General features: G+C 38.5%; 1 protein-coding gene and 2 non-coding genes across 6 annotated transcripts in view; all 3 read left to right on the forward strand.

Moving 5' to 3' along the window:
* The window catches only part of zfat (zinc finger and AT-hook domain containing), a 156,931-nt gene that overhangs the window by 10,809 nt on the left and 120,421 nt on the right, over window positions 1–25,701 (forward strand). For 3 of the 4 annotated variants that reach the window (XM_008108189.3, XM_003219389.4, XM_008108187.3), the window contains exon 1: window positions 24,508–24,726. Coding sequence is in view for 2 of the 4 variants with exons in the window: in XM_003219389.4 (XP_003219437.1) it covers window positions 24,708–24,726 (19 nt within the window). In the remaining 2 variants the exon portion in view is untranslated. Of the gene's footprint in view, window positions 1–3,034; window positions 3,128–24,507; window positions 24,727–25,701 lie in introns of those variants that run through there. The other variant, XM_062980005.1, reaches the window with a different exon arrangement.
* Window positions 10,234–10,318, forward strand: mir30d (microRNA mir-30d). The gene has a single exon (NR_129954.1). It is a non-coding gene; the product is annotated as a microRNA mir-30d (primary transcript).
* Window positions 13,071–13,158, forward strand: mir30b (microRNA mir-30b). Its single transcript, NR_129952.1, has one exon. It is a non-coding gene; the product is annotated as a microRNA mir-30b (primary transcript).

Below are 25,701 nucleotides of genomic sequence, written 5' to 3' on the forward strand. Positions count from 1 at the left end.
CTCTGATCATCATAGTGCGATCCAGTACATCTATGTATGTCCGTCTCCTGACAGGATTTTACTTTCTGGATATAAAATGTTTGTGTTTCTTAACATTAGCTTGAAAATAAAATGAGACCCATTTTTGAAATTGTTTGATATGGTTTAGCACTTAACCAACTTGTGTGAGCAGTCAACATTTTGGTTGATCCATGCAGTGTTTTGCATTCTGGATAGACCGTACAATTTGTAATTGTTGTCTATGCGACACTTTTGTTATGCAAATTCTTTTCAATTATTTTCATAACCTGAAGTTTATTATTCCTCCTTTACAGTGGAAAATTGAAGCAGAGCTTGATTTGCCAAAATTATCTATGACTGTTGATAGCACCTGAGAAAGATTTTGAAGTCAGGCCTCTTAGAGTTCAGATGAATAGTTTTATCTACTTCACAACATAGGCTTTGTATAAACCATCACATGACTACCATTTTAGCTTATCACATGTAGTCTGTAGGAGACATATCTTTGTTGAGGAAAGAAGTGATCATGAGGAGCATCTCAGACTATTAACATGACTACTTTGAATTGAAACATTTAGATTAAATCAACTGGTCCTGATATTTATATGGAAGTGAATGTTAGAAAGATTAAAGGAAAGCAGAGTATTAACAAGCAGTGCCCTAGATAGCATTGTTGCTGCATGTCTGAAGCTTCCTCCAAGGCATTTTTCAATCTAGGAAGAGTGCGGCAGCTGGCATGTTTTCTATGTTCTTAAAATTATGTCTGAGATGAAAGAGCAAGTGGGACAAAAGTAAGCTGTAGAACGGAAGGAGTGGTTGAGTTGCCAAACTTACCATTATTTCTGTCATGTAGCATAATTGATTTTTGTTGTAGTAAACAAATTGGCAGTGCAAATGTGTAGTAAACCATTAGAGCAATGGTTTTTCATCTCTCTGCCTTCAAGGGACTCTTTCCGCATCAGCTTCTGTGTTAGAAGGATAACATGTACCCACATTTCTGTATGTTTCAGTGATACAGAAACTGTGATTTACTGTTCCTCACAGTTATCCTCTTGACTGACAGATAAATTTAGAGTCCTTCTATGGCTTCACATTGTGGATTTTAAAAAGGTCTCTCCTAGCTTCTTGCTATTGAACTCTTAATGAGCTGCAGCAAGGATCAATGGACTGCAGTAAGATATGTTCTTATCTATCCACCTGATAATTTACCATGCATGCTTGAGGTTTTGTTGACAAAGCCCAAGATATCTTGGGACTGAGATACCTTGTTTTTATCTATGTATTCCCCTGTTGACTGCTGAGATCTTCTATTGCTAATACTACAACCAATGTCTGTCCACATCAGGATGACAGGTCTTCTTCATAGTAGCTCCCATTCTTAGGAATTGTCTTCCTCAAAAGGTTGAAGAGGTACAAACAATATACAACCATGAATGCTTCTGAAAATTCTGTTTTACTAGGTATTCCATTTTAGTAGGCATTCTGTCACGCCCAGGGCAACGAGAGCACTAAGAACCGACACACGGAGGCCAAAAACTATCTAATATCTTTATTAAGGAAATATGTAAGAATAATAAAAACAAGTAGGAAATATAGTCCAATAAAAGACCTTTCAGGTAAGGTCACAAATAGTCCAAAATTATATTGTCCAATATTTTATATTAGAGTCCAAAGTTGAAGTTCCAAACCGAAACACACTCTATTTGCAAGCAATAGAGTGGGGAAACGTCCAAATTCTTTCCAAGGTTCAAAGTAAGTCCACAGCAAAGTTAGAGACAAGGCTTGATACTAGATGCAAGGTCCAAGGCTGGAAACAAGGCAAGATATTTCTTGAATACTTGGCTAGACAAGGCAAGGCAAGGAACTGGAGTTGCGGACTTTGCGAAGTCCACACTTGGCTGGAACCACAAAATCACTCCCGAAGTAGATCTGTTGACTCCGCATGGAATCCTTCGTGTCCGGCACTTTTATCCCGGTTTCATTTCTCTGCAAAGCAGGTGTCCAGCTTCCTTTCACATCTCCCTCCAGATGCGTTCCTCCCTAGAATTTCCCAGGGGAACATGGCTAATTAGCGTCTTGTTTAGCTGCTATTCTCAAGCTCCTCCGAACCTGCTCTTTCTCGCTCCTGCCCGCCGCATAGGACTGTTTCCTGGGAAAAGGAGGGGAGGCAGTGGGAAAGGCCTGGTCAAGGTCTTCCGTAATGGGCTCTCGGGTAGAAACATCAACAACAGGCATCTGGAAAGATTCCGGCTCTTGCTGAGCCGGCAAAAATCCCCTGTTTTCCTCCTCATCAGCTACAATGGCACTGGGATCAGGACTCCTTGGCCCATGGGACATCACACATTCCAACCAATGTCTGGCCACATCAGGATGACAGGTCTTCTTCACAGTAGCTCCCATTCTTTGGAATTGTCTTCCTCAATAGGTTGAAGAGGTAGAAACAATATGCAACCATGAATGCTGCTGAAAATCCTGTTTTAGTAGGCATTCCATCTCATAACTAGTTTTTGTACTGATTGATTCATGTTGTCAATTATTTATTCTTTTTAAAGTACTTTATATTTTTTATATTGCTTTTCTTTCTTGATGTGAGCCACTTGGAACTCTCCCTGTATCCAGAAGTATATACTTTGGTTGGTAAATGCATCAAAAGTTATTTAAACGTGATTAGAGTCTTCATAGATAAGTATTTTTATGGTTTAATAATATGATGCATGAAATTTTCCGTCAGTTGGTGTCCTTCCTCCCATCACCTGTATGTTCTGAATAGGCTCATCAACTCAGTTTTAAATGATCATTTGCTTCTATTAAGTTCTGATTTCTTTTTTAAACCAGATTATTCTGTAGCTGGAAGTGCCATACTTTCTTTTTTAAGGAACTTGCCACCAGGGGTCAGATATCAGAAGATATTAGGTGTTTTAAAACACTTTCATATGTGGTCTTACAGATACAAGTCAGAAATGTAGGTGGTCTGTTGTAGAGATGTTGTTGCATTTTTTACTATGATGTGTTATTTTCCTTGTCTTATTTGTAGGATGCTTACTATTTGACAGATATGCTGAGTGCTTCTTACACCAGGTTCCAGTAGAAGACTTCAACTATGAAGACTAGTTCTAACAAAACTTTGGTAGGTTAAAAGTAGCTACGTTCATATTATGGATAACTTGAAAATGTGTATGTGTTTTCTCTGAAAGTACTGACTTCAGTAGGAAGAAGGTAAAACACACTTAAAGATTTACCAAACAGAGTTGGAGTCATTGCATCAAAATGTGTAGCCTTCTTTGCCAGGAACAGATATATCTATTCATCCATTTGCAGTTCACAGGTTTGTTTTCAACAAATCCTGAATATATTTGTTTTCTGTCCTAATTTTCTCCTTGGTTTGAGTTTTAAAGATGTATATCAAAACACAATACATTATATGTGATAATATGAATAAATTATATTCATGAATACATATGGATGTATTTTGCTTTCAGTTGTCATTTTATGCCTATGGTGATAATTCCCTACAGAGACTCATAGGTCGGTCCCCCCCCCCCCCCCCCCCGTGTTCTGCAACCTGGACTCCTTACAGCTCCTTTTGAAGGTCCTCGATATTGAGGGCTTTGGCATGTGGAATGAGCATTTTACAGCAAAGTGGTAGCTCTTCTTCCAGTAAAAGAGTCTTTCCAAGAGTGTTGCTTCAGCTTTTTGTTAAGAAGTGCTTTTTAACCTGTTTGACGTGACAGACCAATCCTATTTTTTTTTGTAATGTGCCAGGGATCAACTGGTTACAACTGTTCATGTTTTTGGAAACTTGCACAAACAGATGGCTGATAACTGACATATCTCTAATTATACATAGATCACCACTTTGAGTAGCACTACTAAAAAAAGATAATGCAGCATACTGATTTGTAATAATGATACTCCTCCTCCTACTACTACTAATAGTTTATTATTCATTATTAATGTATCTTGCACTGGAATCCTAATGATCAAGTCCCTTATCTCATGAGGTATATTTACAAATAATATCAGAATGAATGTGTAGCTAAACAATAGCATTAAATATTGTTTTCTCAAAGAAATCACTGTATTATGAAAAATGACAAAATATATTCAGAGGAACTTTAAAACTTCCAGCAACAACTATCCCTGCAGAATCTTTTAGGACTTAAATGATTTTATGTATATTTGCTCATTTCATCCTATTGTTTATTACTTATCCATTTTTTCATATCAGAAGCAACTTGAGAACATACTGCAAGTCACTTCTGATGTGAGAAAATTGGTTGTCTACAGAGATGTTGCCCAGGGGATGCCTGGATGTGTTAGTTGGGAGGCTTCTCTTATGTCCCCACATAATTTGATTGCTTAAAAGTATATTTCTCATTTTAAGAACATTCAAGAAATACTTTTTTGTTTTCTTCCATATTTTGAACCTTATAGGTTTTTGGCCCTTTGTCTAGAATAAGATGCTACAATAAGATCTTGATTGAAATTTTGCATAAATGGAAAGTATGCTTTCTGAGGATGCCAGAAAGAGATTATTATGACTTAAAACTCCTCTGTCTTAATTCAAGCAAGTCAAATTTTAATTGGTACGCTGGGACATAATGACGGTCTTGACATCTTTATCATGTTAATGGTCTGTCATAGCTGACATATGTATTGATTGTTTCAGAAGTTGTACAGAGCTAATCTTTGATGTTGAGGTACTGGAACTCTGTGTTTGTCATTTTGTTGAAAGATTGCTTCCTTGCTTGCCAAGTTGTACAGTTTAAAAAATTCAGTTCAGTTGCAGTTTGGATCAGTACCCAGTAAATAATATGGTTGACTTATCATCTTCTAAGACAGTTTGAATATGGATGTCTTTTAGCTTTATCAAAACAATTACTGTCAGGTAGCCTAGCATACTGTTGTTCCTTCCATTGGTTTTGCAAGGAAGCCACTGACCCCACACAGAGAAAGGTGCAGAAAGTAAGGTACAACACTCCAGAGACACTGTTATGTAGTGCAGTAAAAATCAGTCATACTTGGACTCGTGGGCCTCAGCTAGTACAGAAAACTGAATGTGAGGTGCCTTGTAGTATTTGCCTGCTTTATCGATTTTTTACAAGTCTTACCTTATTGTGTTTTTAATTCCCAGCATAAGTATATTTTGCTTTATTTTTTATTTTTTTACCATGAATATTAGAAATTAAGTTGAGATAGCGAACTTGATTTGGATAGCCATCTTGTTTCAATTCTGGACCTCTACAACTGTCCAGATTTGACCTGCAAACCTACCCAGCCTTCTTAAAATTATGTCTGTCATCTAGCAATACAGGCTTCACAGAATAAATAAACTCCTCTATAGAAACACATAAAACAACAAGGTTTTGCATCTTCGCATAATCTTCAATCAGCAACATCTTTCACATTATGTAAGTTCAGTTAAGTTCTCTTGTTTTTTTTTCTTAAAAATAAAATCCTCATCAGGAGAGATCTTAAAGCAAATTCAGAATTCTAGTCTATGTTGTGTATTTATGGTGAAGATTGTCCACATGCATAAAAGAAAAACCTTGAGTACATAAAAAACACAGTATATGTATTGTAGATGATATATCTAAATGGAGGGGCCTCTTTTCCCTTTCCTGAAAGAAAGTGGAATGATCACTCTTCCTTACAAATTTACACTTACATATTTAGAAGTGCCTTCTTGATCACAATTTGTAGCTCTTGAGTAAGATTTGGCTGCTTCAGTTAATGGCTCATATATTCTGAAGCACTTTTCTGGAACTCAAAAGAGATTTGGAAGAACAATTTCTGATGAGAGTAAGGCTAGAGGAGAATGATTGAACTCCCTTTGATACTTTTTAGTTGATAGATACACAAGTGTCAAAAAGAGTATCATCTGTAGCTTGGCTATTAAAATATTTTTATTTAGATTGTTGTTCACATTGCCTTTCTGCTTCTGGCTTACTGCTTGATGTATGCTTTTCATAGGACAGTTGGACAACAATTTAGTGTTAATTTAATCTTGAGAAAGTGAACAATTTCTTCTTACTTTTTCTCTTCTCAAAAGAAGTATGTGCAATTTGGGGATAAATGTGGCTAGTTCAATTCTTTTGGCTAGAAATTGCCCGCCCATGCCCATTTCTAATAATGTCACTGCATTTGAGAAGAGGAATCTGATATAGCCACCATTCTTCTCAGTCTAATGGAAAAGTAAAAAGGAACACCTGTATTCTACTCCACACTGAAATTTGTATGAACCAGATATGAGTGTAGTACGTTCTTGCTGAAGGAAATGTGGGAATGAACTCTTCTTTTTAAAAAGGATAGCTACAGAAACCAGGCTTGCTCTTCCAGTTTATTTTCCTCTTCTGAATCTGGATGCTGATGCCTAGAACCTTTTATGACCCCTTTCCTGCTAATTTTTTTGGGAAAGAATACTAATTTCTGGAAAGCTGTTTGAGCTGATGTGAAGTAATTAAAACAATTTTCCCCTGCTGATTTTGAAATGATATTGTCCTTTCACTCTTAGAAATAACTGTTTTTCCTCCTCCGTCCAGATGGTCTGCTGCAGCTGTTTTTAGTGGCAAAATGCCTTGCTCCAGTCTCTTTCTGATGGTTGTCTACTCAGTTGTTGGGAGGCGGCAGTCACCTTCTGACCAGATATATTCACTTCTTAGTGAATGAATTCATTTTCAAAAAGAGCAGAAAAACCTTTTGTAATAGTCTTGATTTTCACTGTTGAATTTAAAACTTAGGGTTTTGAATAAAGTGTTCTTTTTTAAAAAAATCTATCTAAAAGATTAAATTATTTTACATTTGGCTTGACACACTTCTGCTAAAGTGGTAAGTTTGGAAAGAGACCTATTTAATGTGACTAGAGCCCCTTAATTTAGATGCCCTTTTTTTCTGAAGAACATATATAGAATATTATAGTCATATAGACCTCTTGAATTTTTGGAGGGGAAACAGTGATGTTTCTACTGTTGGAGAAACCATATTCTAAAGCCATATGAAGTCTGGTGCTTGAATTATAAGTGAGGTTGCTAAAAAGACTTATAATTAAATCCACAGCAGTAGAGAACACATAATTATCAAGAAAATGTATATCAAAATAAAGAAAGACAACTATTTTTTTTAAATAACAGTGACAGCACTGTTATAGGATTGAGGTACCTTTCTTGCCAGTACAGGAAGCTATTTATCAATCAACGCAAGGAAAATAATAGAGTGGTGGTATTATATAGGTCTCAGTGGGCAGGGAGTTCTAGAGCCTTAACTTGGCTGGCCACTTACAAGTTCCTCTCCTATTTTCTAACAGTAGTCTTACAGATAACATGATGCTTCAGACAACCCAGTCCCAAGATATCAACTTTTAAGCTTGTAGACAAAGTCTTGCCATGAATTAATCCAGAAGGTGCTGAAGGGGCTCAAAACTTTAAATAGCAGGTTTTAAACTACAGCCAAATACAGCATCCTGGACTGTTTTGAGTAGCTTTACCATGTTAAGAGACAATCCAGCTATAGCACTAACCAAGTCTTTTGAAAGTATAAATAGGAATAGGATACCAGAGAACTGAGATCCTTGCAATACTTTGAATAGTGATTGTAACTGTTGGTGCAAAGATCTGGTTTTCCTGTCAATCTATTTCATAGTTCATTCCTTTGCGTACTTACTCAGGACTAAGCTTTGTTGTCTTAATTGGAATTTATTCCTATAGTTTTGCACAGACGACAGATATAATAAAAACGTCAAGAAAGTTAGGCAACTCCTACTTTTGTCCTCTGTTATTTTCAGTAACCTTTTTCTTTACACGAAAGGAGAAAGCTGTTATAAATGGCCCGCTCCAGCTTCATGCTCAGCTGCCTAATTAGTGAAATACCATGTGCTTACTTCGGCATGAAATGTCCCATTACTTTCCAGATTTCCAGTTCTAGAATTGCTCAAAGAGCATCTTTTTTGTGAATAACTACTGGCTTTTTAACTTTGTTCTGAAAAACAACTGAGGTCAGTTTGTTACCCAGAGAGACTGCATGGAGTTTCCCTATCCGAACTCTGATGTGGCTATATCAAGATCTATTTGTGGAAAATGTTTTCAAACAAATATGTCTCTAGTTCAGTTCACCACCACATGTTCCATTATGAAGTGTTAGCAAATGTTTCATTTGGGGTCTGTTTTCTAGTTGCATGTCCTTTCATTGATGTGCCTGCCGTTCAGGCAGATGTATTCAGTCACTCAGAAAATGTTTAACCTTCAGCTTGTTTTTAATTAAATCCGTCCTGTTAGTCACTGGTGAAGGAATAACCCACTTAATGAAGTGGCTTATATCTGTTTTAGTTCTATTGAGAAATCCTGAAGAACGAGTCTGGGACCTTTTGTTGGTAAAGTGTCTGTTTATGTGATTCCTACATTGACAAAACTTATCTGAGTATTGGAATCTGATAGAGAAGATGTTGGAGAGGGGGGATATCAAGTTACAGGGTTGGAACTAGAATCACCTAATCATCCCTGTTCAATCTATCCTCTCTCTTCCCTCAGGTCTAAAGGATAGATAGCTTTCTGATGGAGATGCAGCTGGCATGGCACACTGGAAAGCAGGATTATAATGGCCTTAGATGTCGTAAAAATTATAGCTGTTCATTTGATATGTCTGTGAGTGCTTTTCTCAGACTTCCTCCTTGAACTCTGTTGTATGCTGAGAGACTGTCACAGTACTGGCTTATGTAAGTCAGAATGTGCTCTTTCCCTCCAAATGATGAGTTTCTAACTCGTTTTAATTATTATTTAAGCAGCCCATGATAGGTGATTTTTTTTTGTAGGGATGATAACTGGAAAAAGTCCTTGTAATGGGTAAAGAGATCGTTTGACCTGGCTCTCCCTCTTTCCACACATCCCCCTCCTTGGACTTTTTCTGAGACACTCTTTTTTCTGTAAAAATGAAGAGAGAGGGCCACAAAAGACCACATTCAATCTGCATTCCAGTTCTTTTTGGTGATAGGAGTCTCACCCCTTTAAAAGATTTCTATAAACAAATCATTGTTATATATAAAATATTTAAGATAAAATTGCATCAAACAACAGCAGCAGATCAAATTAGAATCATCTCATTTGATAAAAAGTTTGTATAATTAGGCTAATGCAACATTGACAGAAGGTGAAGTGAATGGATCCTAACTAGACTTTGACAAGACTGATTCCTGCAAACTCGACTTTGTGTGTTGCATTATTGGTGATGTCAAGATGCTACTGATTCCTGCCAGTCTTCACTTTCCTAGTGTGAACCATAGCTTGCTTTCTCTTTCTCTAACACACCTGCACAATATTAATGAAGGCTTTTTAGAACATGTGAGCAAAGTATATTATACATTCTATATCCATAACTTCATTTTCAGTGTTTTTTACTTTAAGATCATAGTTGAAGACTTCCTAGCTTGACATGTTTTTGACTTAATGAACAAATCTGAGAGCATATGGTTTGTATTATTTAGCCTCCTTACACCAGCTGTTTATGCTTGTTGGTTCAATAGCAGTATGTATGACAACTTCATTTGCCACTAAAAAGATGTCAAATAAGATGATAAATAGCCCTCATGTTATTTTTAGTGCTCCTATTGATATGTTTTGTAAATAATAATTGTCATTCACCTAATAGATTACTATATGTATTCATGTATAAGTCTAGAAATTTTAGTCAAAAATCAGTCTGGAAAACATGGGTTGGGTCAACTTATCCATGGATCAGGGGTCAAAGCAAGTAATTGTATCTTAACACACACACACACACACACACACACACACACACATATACCACATATATATTTTCTTAGGTTGGGTGGAGGCTCTAATAACCCTGCAAATAACTAATTTGCATGATAATTGTTATCGCAAATATATTTTTAGAAAAGGCAATATTTCCATCCTCCTTTGCTAAGAACATTCTGCTTTTACCTTTAAAACATGTTCCCTACTACTTGAAGGGTTTTCTATAAATGCTTTTAATATTACTGAACATTCTTTAAAGCAGCCTTTCTTTAAAGAACCTCATTTTGACTGAGATTCTTTATGCATAACTTAAGTGTTGAATGATCAACTTCTGTACTTTCTCAACATATGGTGACTGTGTTATCTGAGGTTGATGGATTGCAGCATAATCTTAATTGGTGTCATAAAATGATTTATAAGAGAGATGGAATTTTTTTAACCAACATTTATTTTATTCTTTTCAAAGGAGACTTTCTTTCCCAGATGCACAGTAGTCTGTTGTTGTAAACATCCCCGACTGGAAGCTGTAAATTTCAGCTTTCAGTCAGATGTTTGCTGCCACCGGCTATTCATAAACAACGCTGGAAGAAAAAGATACACTATAAATATGCATTATTTTAAAGGTAGCACAGTTGTTTGGGTGAGGGGTTTCTTACTTTTGTCCTTAACACATCTGATTTAAGAAAAATCTGGAAATAATGATTCCCAAGTTTCCATTTTGGCCTGAGGAAGATGGTGCACCTTATCAACATGTATAGGAGGGATTCAAGTCCCTGGTGGTTTGTTTGCCATCCTCTGCAGTCACTGATATGAATATGTGAAGCTTTCTTATGGTGGGTCAGACCATTGGTCCATCTCACTTAATATGGATTGCATTGGCTAACAACATTTCTCCAAGTTTGCTACCTTTACATTTTTAATAGAGTGACTGGGGATTTCAACTTCAAATCGTCTGTGAGCAAAGCATATATTCTACAACTAAATAAAGCCTCTTCCTCATTTTTTCCCCAAGTCATCCTTGCTTACATTTTCTTCCTTATAACATGCTATTTTGTTATTCTCTCATCCCCAAATATGGAGAGATCATGCAGCTTCTTTGAAAAGCTTTTCAGCAAATACTTGCTGCTCCACATATATTTCTAATCTCATGATGGGCCAATGATACTGATATTTTCTTATAGCTAAAGACATATTTCAAACAGTTTGTTAAATATCTAGGCATTAAACTTTGAACTATGTAATAAATCTTAAAAGTAATGTGAAAAGATTGGATTATGGGAATGAAAAGAATATTTATCCTTTGTGTGTAACTCATAGTTCTGTCATATGTTGCTGCATTAATATGTATTTGCTTGAACAGGTTATGTTGGATTACCAAAATGAGATTAAAGATACAAAAGCCTGCAATCTTTTCCCTTTTCAGCCTCTTTTTAGGTTGTCCCATTTATCTGAAGGTTATATTTGCTCATCCACTGACATTGACTATATAGAGCAAGCCAGGAACACAGCTTTGCAATTTCAATAGAGGAAAGACTGTGTTGCCTTGTTTGATTTTTTAATATATTCATTTCTAATTATTAATAGTTTAGAAGTATTGAATAGATTTAAAAATTGTTCGACATATTGCTCATGTTAATGGGTGTATATCCAAAGATGTCATTTGTTATTTATAGAACTGAAACAGTAGAACAGTGGATACTTTTGTGTCATATATACACATGTATTGTCTGAATAGGGCAATTATATGTTGCGCTAAGCTTGCAAAAAATCACAAAGTCCTGGCCCGCTCAGTTTTGAGACAGAACACAGCTTAGAATATACTATTATCTGTCACCTTGGGTCCCTTTGGAGGAAGGCATGATAAATATGTAGAAAGTATTTTAAATTTTGTGTCAGCTAGCTATTTCACAACAAATTGTGTGATAAGCTATTTAATGTCTAGAAAATGCTTCCTTGTTGATAAAACAGGATTTCTAATAGCCTGCCTGAGAAAAATGAAAAGGCTGCTCTGTTTAATCTGCTCTATTGATGCAGGCTATACAGACATTGCGGAAAAACTATGGTTAATGATGATGTTTTCTCTAAAGCAATATCATGAGGCTTTCCGTTCTATTGTGATAGGAAACAGAGGTAAGAAAACGCAGGGGACTCAGTAAATTGTCCACTATAATACTGGTGGAAGCCTCCCCACAAACGCAGCTGGGATTCCTTGGCAACTTCAAACATGAGTCTCTTAGCATGTAGAGACTGACAGCAAGATGAAGATAGAAGATATTTTACATAGGAAAAAAAAGGATTTTTTACATAGAAAAAAAGGATTTTTTGGGTAACATAGACCCTTTGGGAGTATTAATTGTGCCAGTGGCTACACAGATGCATATACATGTTGTCTGGGATCTTTAAAACCATGTAGAACTCTATGTCTGGGAACTTTTGTTTCTTAAATATTTGATTCCTGGGTGTATGGTTTCTTGGCAATTGAGGAGACTTTCAAAACAAGTGTGTGTAATGGGACAGAAGAGGAAATCAGGTCCCACAGAGTTGACCCGGTTTCTTAGATGAATCCATTTTAGCCCTTTAGACCAATGGTTCTCAACCTGGGGTCCCCAGATGTTTTTGGCCTGCAACTCCCAGAAATCCCAGCCGGTTTACCAGCTGTTAGGATTTCTGGGAGTTGCAGGCCAAAAACATCTGGGGACCCCAGGTTGAGAACCACTGCTTTAGATCTTACACTCCAACCTAGTTCTGTCTTTAGAAGCAAATGAGATGAAAATAAAATTCCTGGAGCCAGGAAGGAAGGACCATAATAATACCAGGAAGATTATTTGAATTGTTTTGTAAACTGATTTGGATTCAGTCTTGGTCATCCTTTGAGTAAATCTCTGCTAAGATAGCTGCCACAACACTGTTCAATCAACAGTGCAGTGCAGACTTATATAATCCAGTTCAAAATGGATAATGTGGATTATCTGCTTTGATAATCTGGATTATACAACAGTGCAGAAAGGGCCTAAATCTACACCCAACCCACTGTTTTATTTTGTTGCTATGTTATGGGCAGTTTTCATTCTGTTTGATTGCTAATCTTGGGTGTTTTTCAAACATTAAATATGTAGCAAAGCATTAATTGAAAATGAATCAAGAACTAATTTACAAGTGTACTATCTAAGTTGCTGTATATTTTAAATTCCTTATTAACTGGAAGATCCTGGCTTAGGTAGCTAAAATAAAAGGGTGAAAATTTATGTTGATTCCCATTATTGTATTAAGTCTACTGGTATGGACACTTTTTAGAGTGCGCCCATGGTGTGTTAGTATTGTTACTACTGATTTTTAGTTCATGTAAACATCCTACACTCAGCTGTATCACATGAAATGGCTGGGAGATGAATGTTTACTTCAACTGATTTGGACAGGCGGCCTTCCAGAATAACTCATTTTGTGTGGGGCAAAGGCCAGTCAACTGCTTTGATTCTGTCCCATTCAGATAAATGTAACTTCCTACATTTACCTGTGCAAGTTGTATCTCTGGCATACTTTGACTTCAATTTTAAAATCAAATAAAACCTTGTATGAATATTTGCTCTAGCAGCTTCTTGCATCAGTGGTTTACTTAAAGATTCTTACTGAAAATCTATTTTTCAAATTTCTTTTTCTTACGTTTGAGTAAATCTTAATTCTAAGGAGTTCACTATGAGTCAGTAGTTCAGAGCAACTGTGAAATTTAGTCTTGAACACAACATTGAACACAGGTTGAATAAATGATTTCAATGTACTTAAAACGTCTTTGGAGCTTTCGGGGTGAAAGCTTCAAGTTCTTACTCATATGTCTTTAATGGCTATGCATTCTCCTGAAAGAGGGGGAAAATAGAGATCCTATATTCTAGAGAATTCTCAGACAAGAAAGAAAAGAAGCCAAACTGCAGCTTTTATTGAAGGTCAGAGTTGTATAAAACATTTTGAGAATGTTATGAGTAGTTAACACATTCAAAATGCTTTTTGCCATTGTAATATATTGCAGTTGCTAACACTAGCCCTTTTAAGGAACATTTTCCTTAAATGCGAGGTTCTGTCAAAAATCAGCAAGCAACTCATGTTAATAGACTGCTGTGGGGGCAAACTGCTTGAGAGTTAAATGAGAATTATAGACAGTAGTGGCTACATCTCACCTTATAGTGCCTTCCAACTGCTTTCAAGCCACATCAAAAATACTTTGTGCCTTCACACTATTAAGTATCTTCTGTACATTAAGCAGTGGCAATGCCCATTAAATCAATTTCTATCTCAGTGGTAATCTGATAAAATATGGAAGGACCAGAGCTGGGGAAGAATGCTGAAAGACAATATACAACTGATATCCGGTTTCTGACATTTTACATTTATTTTATTTGTATTTTGGTGATGTCCCCAAACCTGCCACATTGCGTCAAACAACAGAAGAGCTATTTAATGCTCTTATATGCTTAAGGAGCTTGTGCTGTATGCTTATTGACATGGCCCTTCCCAGGCAGTTTTTGCACTCAGAAGGATATCTGGCTGTGTTATGTGCATGAGACAAAGTAGAATCATACAATATTATGCATCTGCAGTGTTTATGCCCTGTTGAAGTTGTAGAAACCTGCTGTTTCCCTTCCCATTCCTAATTCCAGCTAAAATACTAGGACAGAGCTCCTTCTATAGTGCCAAAAGGAAATGAGTTTTTTAAAAGAAGCAGCTTAGATCACCATTGCATGTCCCGCTATCCCTGAGAGATACTCAATAATGCCCTTCTATTGGTTGGATGGATTGTTCATCTGTCCAAACAACTTGTCCCCTGTTGACAAGTTGACTCTTAAAAAAGTAGTAGAGCTTGTCCAAAGCCAAATAAACTGAAGCAATGAGCTGTGCACATCCCTAGAAGTAATTTAATCTCAACAGCAACAACAACAACAACAAACCCACAAGTAACATGAGTCTTTCCATTAAAGTTTCATGGGCAGTGCAAGCTAAGAGAAGAGGACAGGATAGGTTTCCCAAGAGGAAGAAATTATGGAACAGGATAAGCTTCTAAAGAGGAAGAAATGACCGAGCAGGAAGAATTAATTAGTAAACTGAAATTGACCCAGAAAAAATGCTTTTCTGCAGTGTTTTATGGATTCCAAACCCCCGGGAAATGGGACATACTTGAATTTTTATGTTTAAGAAGTTGGTTCTTCCTAAGGCCTCTTTCACATTATACAGGTGTTGTATGTTTTGTTTGGACTGAATTCTCTGAAACGCAGGATTTGGAATTTGAAAAAAAGCTTAAAGCTTTTTAGAAGAATTCTAAATACTTCACAAAATTACAAATCCTAGGATATCTACAATATATAATCAAAGGTTGTACATGGATGAGAGGTATATTTGTAGGCAGTCTTTTTAATCTGACAAAACTAATGTCATAAATATTTCTTTATATTTGAGGCTTCTGTAAAATACAAATGCAAGCAGTGTGATTTAGGATACCTTCCAGCTGCAAACCATGACTCCCCAGAAGGTTTATAAACTTACAGAACTAGTTTAGCCACTTTTTGACATAAAACCCTTGAGGAGGAGGAGTAAAAAGCTCCAACAGGTCACAGTCCAATGGGATAGTCATTCTTTCTCATGCTTGTGGTGCAGTGATGAACAACTTTATTTATTCTTGCCAACTACTAACGAAACCACATGATATGCCACATACTTGGCATTGCTTTCTATGCTGGCTGTCTTGGCTGGATGACCTTGGCAAGCTGGCCGAAGTAGCACTTTGCAGCCTTCGGTACTCTGATGCAGCAAAAGATCCAAGCAGTGTAAGGCTACCGTACCTGTTCTGGTGTGCCTATTATGATAGGAGATGCAAAGGCCAGTTGTATCCCATAAAATATTTCGGCTAAATCCAACTATAGTAAACTGACTGAATTAACTGGTTATAGAAATCAACACTTATGCAATTCTCATTGGTTCAATGGGTTTACTTTATTTGGGATTAACAATTGGTTCTAGCCCTTTGTGTTTAGTTTTTAAGCTGTTTTTGTGTATGGAATCCTCTTGGTATCTTAATGCATGTGTAAATTCTTCTAGGGAGCTCTTTGGAGTTTTTGTCAGATAAAGAAGAAGTGTCTTCAGTTTTTGGGGTTTTTTTGAAAAGGATTTGTCCAAGAGTGCATTGCATGTGAATGTGTATTGTGTATTTTAGTTGCACATTTGGTGTCTTGGTTGGGTTGAACATTGAACACATGTTTTGGCGTAGTTGTATGAAATGTGGTTTCAAAGATGGGTTGAAATTCCCTCTGTGATGCTGGATTAGTCACTATCTTTCAAATCAAGGCCACTTCATAGGATTGTAATGCAAGGTGAAAAGGAAAAACTACATATGCCGTCCTGAGTGTGTTAAAAGAAAAGCTGGATAAAAGTGGGCTTTAAAAAATAAAAGAAAATACAACAAACCTCACAGAAGTCTTAATTATGTTCCTGAACTTTTTAGCCTGCTTTTAAATGTACAACATGACTCCAGCTGTTTTATAGCCCTTGGTAAGATAGCATCCTGTGATACCCAGCAGGAGAATACATTGTACAATCTGTTGAAATCTGAATATGCAAATGTGATTGGTGTTTGTACTGTTGCTACATTATCAGATTTGTTCACGCTTTCTTTAGCAATGCATTTGCATCTATTTTAAAATATATAAATATTGTACTTCAAATGCATTATACCTTTAATATGAGCAAACAATGTGAATTACCAAGAAAGTGTACTTGCATGTCGCCTTAAGGCAATGTGCACTAATATCTGATTTTGAAGATTACACTCTCATCAGGAAAGATGAGACTGTACAGAGCTATGATACTGTTTATTTCTAAAGCAGATCCTGGCACATAACAGACTGATGATGCCGCAGTTTGTCTTCCCTTACAGTCACATTGTGTTTAATGTAATTCTAGGGCACTACTCCTCTGTGGTCTTACATCCAGTGTTCGGTTTATGCCTTGTTAGCAGATCAGAAAGGACTTGCTATTAATTCCTCAGTAGGTCACCCAGACTCTAATGAAGAAACCTTAATGACCTTAATCACCGGAGGTGTGTTTTTCTTGATGGCCTGCAATCAGAATCTTTCCTTTGGAAAAGAAAACAGCTCAGCTCTGGGATGAACAGAGGAGACAATTTTTTAAACTGAGAAAATTGTGAGTTGGCTGATGCCTCCTTGGAGCTGAGAACATGATGTAGGATTCACAGCTGTGCTGAAGAACCTTCATTGCTGCCATTGGATTCTCATTGCACTTTCCTGAAACTGTTCATAATAATTACCACTGCAGTAAGACTCTCAATTAACCGGTACCTGTGAGGATTGGTAGATGTCAGATGAACATATCCTCAGATTGCTTGAGAGTTACTATTAAAATTAATATTGAAATATAGCAATTAAAAGCAAATTAAAGACAAGCTTAGCTTAAATTTCAATTTCCAGTAACATTGTTTTATTTTATTTATAATTCGAAAAAATTAATGCTAGTCGCTTGAGAAATCTGGTTGATTGAGAGAGTTTACTGTATTGCTATTGATTCATTTATATCCTACTTTCTCTAAGCTGGAACTCGGGATAGCTTTTTAAAAATTATAGCACATACCAAAAAGTGTTAGAATGCAGTTAAGACTGTTCATAGAGTTAAGTAATCTAAAACAAAAAATCTAAAAAGTAAAATAAAAAAGGCAAAATATAAAAATGAGTGGAATAGTGTGCTATATAAAGGTCTTGAAGTAGGTTCCTAAAATTCAGTTGGAAAATTTTTCACTTGCTTGAGGGAAACAAATAGCAAACAGGGAATCATACTAGCCTCCCCAAGGAAAGAGAAATTCAAAGACTGGGAGCCTTTTAAAGATATCACAAGTTTCCAAACAACACTGGCAGATAAGTGGTTGTAGGAATGCAGCCTAAGCCCTAGATCATTTGGCACGAAACTTCTTAAAACTCTGCGGAGACTGAAGTGTACCTCAGTGTCTAATGACTCATGATTTAGATGGAGGAAAATTGTTTTTCTTCCAAGAATTGGTATAGTTACAGATGGTTGGCCCTCCTCTAATGGAGCAGATAATGAGAAACTATAGTTGAAGTAACTCATGTTTATACAACCAGCATGAATGTTTGGAATCGGGTTCATTAAAAAACCAGATTGGATATTAATATACATACACCATATTTCAACCCATAGTCCATTATGGCTTACTCCCTCACCACTGCCAGAAGAGGTTAGTCACAGCTTGTTATTAATGAGACATAAAGTGTAAAGCTGTGTAAATTTACTTAGGAGCAGATGCATAGTCTGAATGCACTCTAAAATCCATCTCACTGCAGGTTCAAGTGGACTCCATGGCCCTGAATGTTTTGCACTAGTTCAGACTGAATGCCAGCTTTGGACTTTCCTAAACATGGACAATGTAGCCACTAGGGAAATGCAATTAGGTTAAACTCTGTTCTGTTTTTGGTGTCCAGATTTTGATGGACCCCCAGATCTGTTTTTTTGGAGCCTCCCGAATTTGGTTGGGGGGGGGGGGGGGGATCTGTTTTTCAATCCAGCAACCAGAAGATCTGGCCCATTGGCAGCAGTGGGGAACTTATGAGCTCCTCTTTCCATCATTTTTAGGGCATCAGACTTAAGAAACCATCCTTTCTGGGATCCTTTCTCCTTGGATCATCCAGGCTTCCCCTTCACCCCCCTCATCAAACAATGGGAAGCCTAAGCCTCAGTAAGCCGGCTGGGTTCAGGGTTTTAAAAGGGAGACCCAGCTATTTCTCCTTCACACCCTCTTCTTTCCTAAGCTGCTTCAAGTCTCAAGCTGACTGGGTTCAGGTTATAAGGGAGACTTGGCTATGTCTCCCTCCACTCTTCCATCTTTCCTTAACCTGGGTTTCATGTTGCCAGAGGCAGCCCACATCATCCTGGGTTCTCTCTCATCATATGGGTGGAAGCCTCTTTAAGACGGTTCAACACATCTTTCCTTATGGAATGATGAGAAGCTTCCCATCCTTTCTGGGATCCTTTCTCCTTATATCCTTCAATAAGGCTTGGAGTAAAGACATCAGACTTAAGAAATTACCCTTTCTGGGATCGTTTACCCTCAACACCCTTTCAACTCTTTTTAAACACTTATTCCAATGGGAGCCACAACACTGAAGAGCCATTCTTAAAAAAAGATATAAATTACCTCATCTTTTGGCAGCTTTAGAAATACAGTAGAGTCTCACTTATCCAAGGTAAACTGGCTGGCAGAACGTTGGATAAGTGAATATGTTGGATAATAAGGAGGGATTAAGGAGAAGCCTATTAAACATCAAATTAGGTTATGATTTTACAAATTAAGCACCAAAACATCATGTTACACAACATATTTGACAAAAAAGTAGTTCAATATGCAGTAATGCTACGTAGTAATTATTGTATTTACAAATTTAGCACCAAAATATTACGACGTATTGAAAACATTGACTACAAAAATGCATTGGATAATCCAGAATGTTGGATAAGCGAATGTTGGATAAGTGAGACTCTACTGTAGTAAGATATGTCCTGTACCCCACATTTGAAGCTTGCTTCATGTGGAGGGCACCATCAGTGGCAGTTTCTTAAATGTGTAGAAAGTAAAATGCTTATTTAATTTATTGCTATTTGAGTCAAAAAGCAAGCCAAGCAATGCAGAGCTGCGAGCGGCACTGAGAATTTAGATCACTGATCTATTTGTTTCAGAAGCCAGCTTGCAACAGAAAAACGGAAGCCTAACTTGGCTAAAAGACACATTATGACTTTCTTCTGTTCTGACTGGCTCAACAGGCAGGGCTCATAGCACCGCTGCCTCTCCGTGCTCCATGTGTAGCCGAAAGAAACAGAAAGCAGCCATTTTTGGCAGCCACGTGGTCTGTTGCGGCCAAGAAAATGGAGCCTGTGTCATTACGGCTGGCTGAAAGGGTCAAAACAGCTGGAGCCCATTTTGAAAAATTGATCCATGCACAACCCTAGTAGCCACAGTAGTTCATACGCTAGTAACTTCCCACTTCCATGACTGCAATGCACCTTGTGGGGGGCTGCCCTTGAAGGTGATTTGGAAAAGTCAAGAGCACCATGATTGCTGGTTAAGTACTATAAAGGTAAGCATTTGACTCTAGTAAATATGGTAGTAAATATTTATTTATTTATTTATTTGTAGCATTTATATTCCGCCCTTCTCACCCTGAAGGGGACTCAGGGCGGATCACATTACACATATAGGCAAATATTCAATGCCTTTTAACATAGAACAAAGACAAGACAAACACAGGCTCCGAGCGGGCCTCGAACTCATGATCTGGTCAGAGTGATTCATTGCAGCTGGTTGCAGCTGGCTTGCTCTCCAGTCTGCGCCACAGCCCGGGCCTAAATAGTCAATATTTACTCAGAAGCTGTTTGCAGTTTGACTTAAACAGGCAAGTTTATTTTATTCTTAGAGGGAGAAAAAACCTATGGAGGAAAATGTTTTCCTATAGAATAATTGATACTGTTCTTGGTTTCAAATAATAAAGCTAAACAAACTTAATGGGAAAAATAGAAACCCAGTTCCTTTGGATTATGATTTTGGGAGAGAAGCTGAAATAAATCAGGTTTCAAACAGGCAAGGGAAGTAGAAGAAGGAAAATACCCTAAGCCCAAACGGAAAATGTTGAGAGGACACAGATTCCAGAGAGAAACAGAAGGCAAGAAGGGAGAAGGCTGGAAGACAGACTGCCAAAAGAAGAGGATGAGCAAAGAGGAATTGTTTCCCTTCTTGGCTTTGTGGACCCGAGTAGAAAAAGCTATTTCCTCTTGCCTCCTCTGCTTGCCCTTCATGCCCAGCTGTTTTTAAATCAAGAGCTTCCTTAAAGCATCAGCTAATCCTTGCTTATTTCGTTTCTTTATCTTAATGGTCTTTGTTCTAAGGTTTGAAGCCTGTATTCTTTGACAGTAACAACCCATATGACAAGCTTCCCAGTTTCCCCTTAATACTGAAAATACAAAAGCTTGGAGCTTTCATTTTACTATGTGTTTGGATGGGGATCAATAAAAGTCCTGCTCCGATTCAAAGGGATTTCTGTGAACTAATCTTCACAGCTGGTAATAGTTTGGTGATGATTAAAATGTCTTTATAATTGTGTCTCTGACCCAGATATCTCCCTATGCCTTCACATTTTCCAGCTTATTCATTATTGTGTTTTTCAAACTGGTCAGTCTTGGCAGAAGAATATATAGGGTTCATGGTCTGTTTTTGGTAAAGATCTGCATCGGGGACTAAATGTCATCCCTTTTCTGGTCTACAAAAATGAGGAAGAGAAGGAACAACATAATAGAATCCTAGATAGAGTTGGAAGAGACCACCATCTAGTCCAACATCACTCTATCATGCAGGAAAATACAATCAAAGCACCCCAACAGATGGCCAGCCATCTCCAGAGAAGGAGACTCCACCACACTCCAAGGCAGCGTATCCCACTGCCAGACTTCAGTAGATTTTTTCTAAAGTTTAGGTGGAATCTTTTTCTCCGCAATTTGAATCAATTGCTGCATGTCCTAGTCAACTCTGGAATTGGAGCTGGCAAAGGGTATTTTAATGGAATGTACTGGATTTGTATCTCATGTATATATTGGACTTTTAATATTTGTTTATTTCACACTTTTAAAAACTTTTATATCACATATCGTCACAATTGAATTCAGAAAGGTGGGATATAAATTAAACAGTAAAATAATTATTTAAAGCAAAGTGTTAAAGAATAAAAACTACAATGAGCCTTTGGTCTCTTCAGTGGATGCTCAAGTGTCATGATATATAATCACTATATTAACATTAATATAGGTAAACCCCTGTGGTAGAGCCTTGGTGGTGGGTCCATAGATGACTGTAGAAACCTATTCTTGACCTGCATGTCCTTAAGCAGTGAGGACATCGGTTTCCAGATGGAAGGCAGTCCCAACAAGGGTTGGCTTGATGCATCTTCCTCTTGATGTGTTTCTCCCTTTTGCCCTCCATTCATGCCTCTTCAGATTCCACAGCACTGTTGGTAACAGCTGACCTCCAGTTAGAGCGCTCAAAGGCCAGGGCTTCCCAGTTCTTAGTGTCTATGCCACAGTTTTTAAGGTTGGCTTTAAACACATCGTTAAATTTGTTTTTCTGTCCACCAACATTCTGTTTTCTGTTCTTGAGCTGAGAGTATAGTAACTGCTTTGGGAAATGGTGATCGGACATTCAGACAACGTGTCCAGTACAGCGAAGTTGATGGCAAAGGATCATTGCTTCAATGCTGGTCGTCTGCTTCTTCCAGCATGCTGACATTTGTACACCTGTTTTCCGAAGAGATTTGCAGCTTTTTTTTTTGGCTGCACACTGATGGAATATTTCCTGAAGTCCAGAATAACATTTGTAGATGGTCCATATTTTGCAGTTATTGGAAGAACAGAATATAAACAAGCATCTTGGTCTTCCCTACGAATGTCCCAAACCTCAAACACTCTTTGCTTTATTTGGAAAAATGCTTCATTCGCAGAGCTAAAACAGTGTTGTGTTTTGGCATAAATGTCAGCTTTTGTGGAGAGGTGGCTGCTAAGGTGCCTGAAATGGTCAACATTTTCTAGTATTACACCATAAAGCTGTATTTCTTGCATTGCAGAGGGATTGGCTGGTGCCTGCTGGAAGAGCACTTTGATTTTCTTGATGTTCAATGAGAGCTTCTCGTATGCTTCTGCTGTTTAGAGTGGCGTTTATTTCTCCTGCATGTGCACAGACTACATTACCATCATTATATTGGAGTTCTATAACAGATGTTGTGACCTTGGTTTTGGCTTTCAGTCTGCTAAGGTTAAATAGCTTGCCATCTGTCTGATAGATGATTTCCACTTTGGTGGGAAGCTTTCCATCAACAAGATGAAGTATCATAGTGATGAAGATGAAAAATAAGGATGGGGCAATAACACATCCCTGTTTGACATCTGATTCCACCTTAAATGGGCCACTTTGGGAGTCACTGCTGTCCAATCATGTCATCGTGGAGGAGCCTCAGAAACCACAGAAGATCTTCCGGAGAGGCCCTGCTCTTGGTCCCGCCACTGTCACAGGCGTGATTGATGGGGACGACAGACAGGGCCTTCTCAGTGATTACCCCTTGGCTATGGAACTCCCTCCCAGGTGAGATTAGATCAGCCCCCTCCCTCCTGTCCTTCAGGAAGATAGTAAAGACCTGGCTCTGGGACCAAGCCTTTGGGGCAGTACTTATTTACTTAGGCGATCCCTCGTAGTTCGAGGAGGATTGTCTTCCATCTTTGGTGTCTTGGTGGGTTCTTACATGCAATAATGGCAGCAATAGGAAATTTCACCCTGCTGACCGGATACGGTGTAGTTGACTTGTGACGTTTTTAAATTATGATTTTAATGTGAAGATAACTGATTTTAGTGTTTATGTATATTTATGGCTTCCTTTATGTTCTGGCATCGAATGTTTCCCATATATATCTGTTCTCTACTCTAAGTCCCCTTTGGGGGTGAGAAGGGCGGAATATAAATGTTTTAAATAAATAAAATGTTCACAAATTTTTCAGGGCATGATTTTTTGGAGGAGAGTCCAGAGAGCACTGCGATTCAGTGTGTCAAACACCATTGCAAGGTCAATGAATAACATGTAGGTAAAGGTTTTCCCCTGACATTAAATCTAGTCGTGTCTGACTCTGGGGGTTGGTGGTGCTCATCTCCATTTCTAAGCTGAAGAGCCAACATGACTGCATGGAGCGCCGTTACCTTCCCGCCGGAGCGGTACCTATTGATCTACTCACATTTACATGTTTTCGAATTGCTAGTTTGGCAGAAGTTGGAGCTGACAGCAGGAGCTCACTCCGCTCCCCGGATTCGAACTGCTGACCTTTCAGTCAGGAAACTGTATATTTATTTAATTGTATATTTATTATTACATGCAATATTACTAATAATATTGCAATACAGTCATATAATATAATATATTGTATGTATATATACTTGTAAACCGCCCTGAGTCCCCTTCGGGGTGAGAAGGGCGGGATATAAATGTCGCAAATAAATAAATAAATTCAGCAGTTCAGCGGTGTAACCCACGGTGCCATCAGGGTCTCCTGAATGCCATGTCCAGAGGTTGATTTTGTTCCCTGAATTTTCCTTGGAGCTGTAACGTTACACCATTAAGCTGCATTTCTGGATTGATAAACGACATACTGAAATGGGTCCTTATAGAAGCCTTATCAAAGGAGAGGCTATTTTCAAAACTGGATGGTGAAATCGATAGAAACAGGAGACTACAGTACATTGAGAATTAACTTTCAAATCTATATACATACACACACATACATATAGTATTTGCAGTTGACATTTACAGATGCTTGAGTATCATGTTGGCACTTACAGATGCTTGAGTTGCGGGATGGGATCTTTATCTTAACCAGGCATGGGCAAACTTCGGTCCTCTCTCCAGGTGTTTTGGACTTCAACTCCCATAATTCCTAACAGCCGAAATTGTGGGAGTTGAAGTCCAAAACACCTGGAGAGAGGACCGAAGTTTGCCTATGCCTAGTGCAGAAGCAACGCCAAAGGCAAAAATAGAACTTCAATTCCCAGAAGTCTCAGCTGCCGTGGCCAATAAGCAGCGACTCTGGGAACTGAAGTCTAAAGCCCTTCAACCAATCGCCTCTCGCTTTGTCCCAACTCCTTTTCTAGTGGCCCAGCGTTGCGCATGCGTATTCGGGAGGGAAGAGGGGCGGGAGTGCGCACTCTTCATACTCGTCCCACCGTCTCGTCCCCGCGCGCGCATTTGACGTCACACGAAGAAGTCGCAGCTATCATGTCGGACGCAGCAGATTCGCCATAATCCTGACCCGCTGGCCTAGTTTAGTCGAGTTTTTAATCACTTCTATTTCCCAGAGCTTCCGAGCCTTTTATCCGTTATGGAGGGGCCTTCGACAGGTAAGAGAAAGACAGAGAGAGAAAGGCCGACTCGGAAAAGACAGCGGGACAAAATAAAGCGGCGGAGGGATTTTAGTGAAAGGAAAGTGAAATATAGCCTAAGAGGCTCCAGGTTTAACAGAAGTAACAGCCACTTCGGGTTCCATTGCGGAGCTTGAGGGGAGAAAATGTAACGCAAGAAGTAGCCTTTCCCCGCAAATGGTAGCTAGGGATGGACAAGGCAGCCGGAAATGGTGTGTTGATGCAGAACTCTTTGTGATAAGCGGTGTGAATAGCATCAGTGAACGTTGAGGGTGAGGAGAAGAAGTGCGGCCCTATTGTTGCGCCTGCGCAGTGGGATCTTTTACCTGACAGCTCAGTTTATTTCTGTCAGGGCGTCTAGAGCAGGCCTGGGCCAACAACTCCCACAATTCCTAACAGCCTCAGGCCCCTTCCTTTTACCCCTCAGCCGCTTAAGCGGCTGAGGGGTAAAAGGAAGGGGCCTGAGGCTGTTAGGAATTGTGGGAGTTGCAGTCCAAAACACCTGGAGGGCCCGAGTTGGCCCAGGCCTGCTTTACAAAAATGGAAAAGCAAAGCACAGGGTCGTATACTTTGGCGTTGTTGTGAGTCTTCCAGACTGCATGACCATGTTCCAGAAGCATTCTCTCCTGACTTTTTGCCCACATCTGTGGCAGGCATCCTCAGAGGTTGTGAGGTCTGTTGGAAACTAGGCAAGTGGGATTTATATATCTGAAATAATGTCCAGGGTGGGAGAAATACCTCTTGTCTGTTTGAGGCAAGTGTGAATGTTTCAGTTGATCACCTTGATTAGCATTTAATGGCCTTTCAGATTAAATGCCTGGCTGCTTCCTAAGACACTGAAAACACTCTGAAAACGGGAATTTCAGGCATGAAACAATCAGGGCCAGCTGACACCTCCCAGCAAAGGATTTCCTCAGGCAGAAAGCACCAGGCTTTGATTCTGCAAGGCCATTA

Source organism: Anolis carolinensis, chromosome 4, assembly GCF_035594765.1.
Source record: "Anolis carolinensis isolate JA03-04 chromosome 4, rAnoCar3.1.pri, whole genome shotgun sequence".
NCBI classification, from domain to species: domain Eukaryota; kingdom Metazoa; phylum Chordata; class Lepidosauria; order Squamata; family Dactyloidae; genus Anolis; species Anolis carolinensis.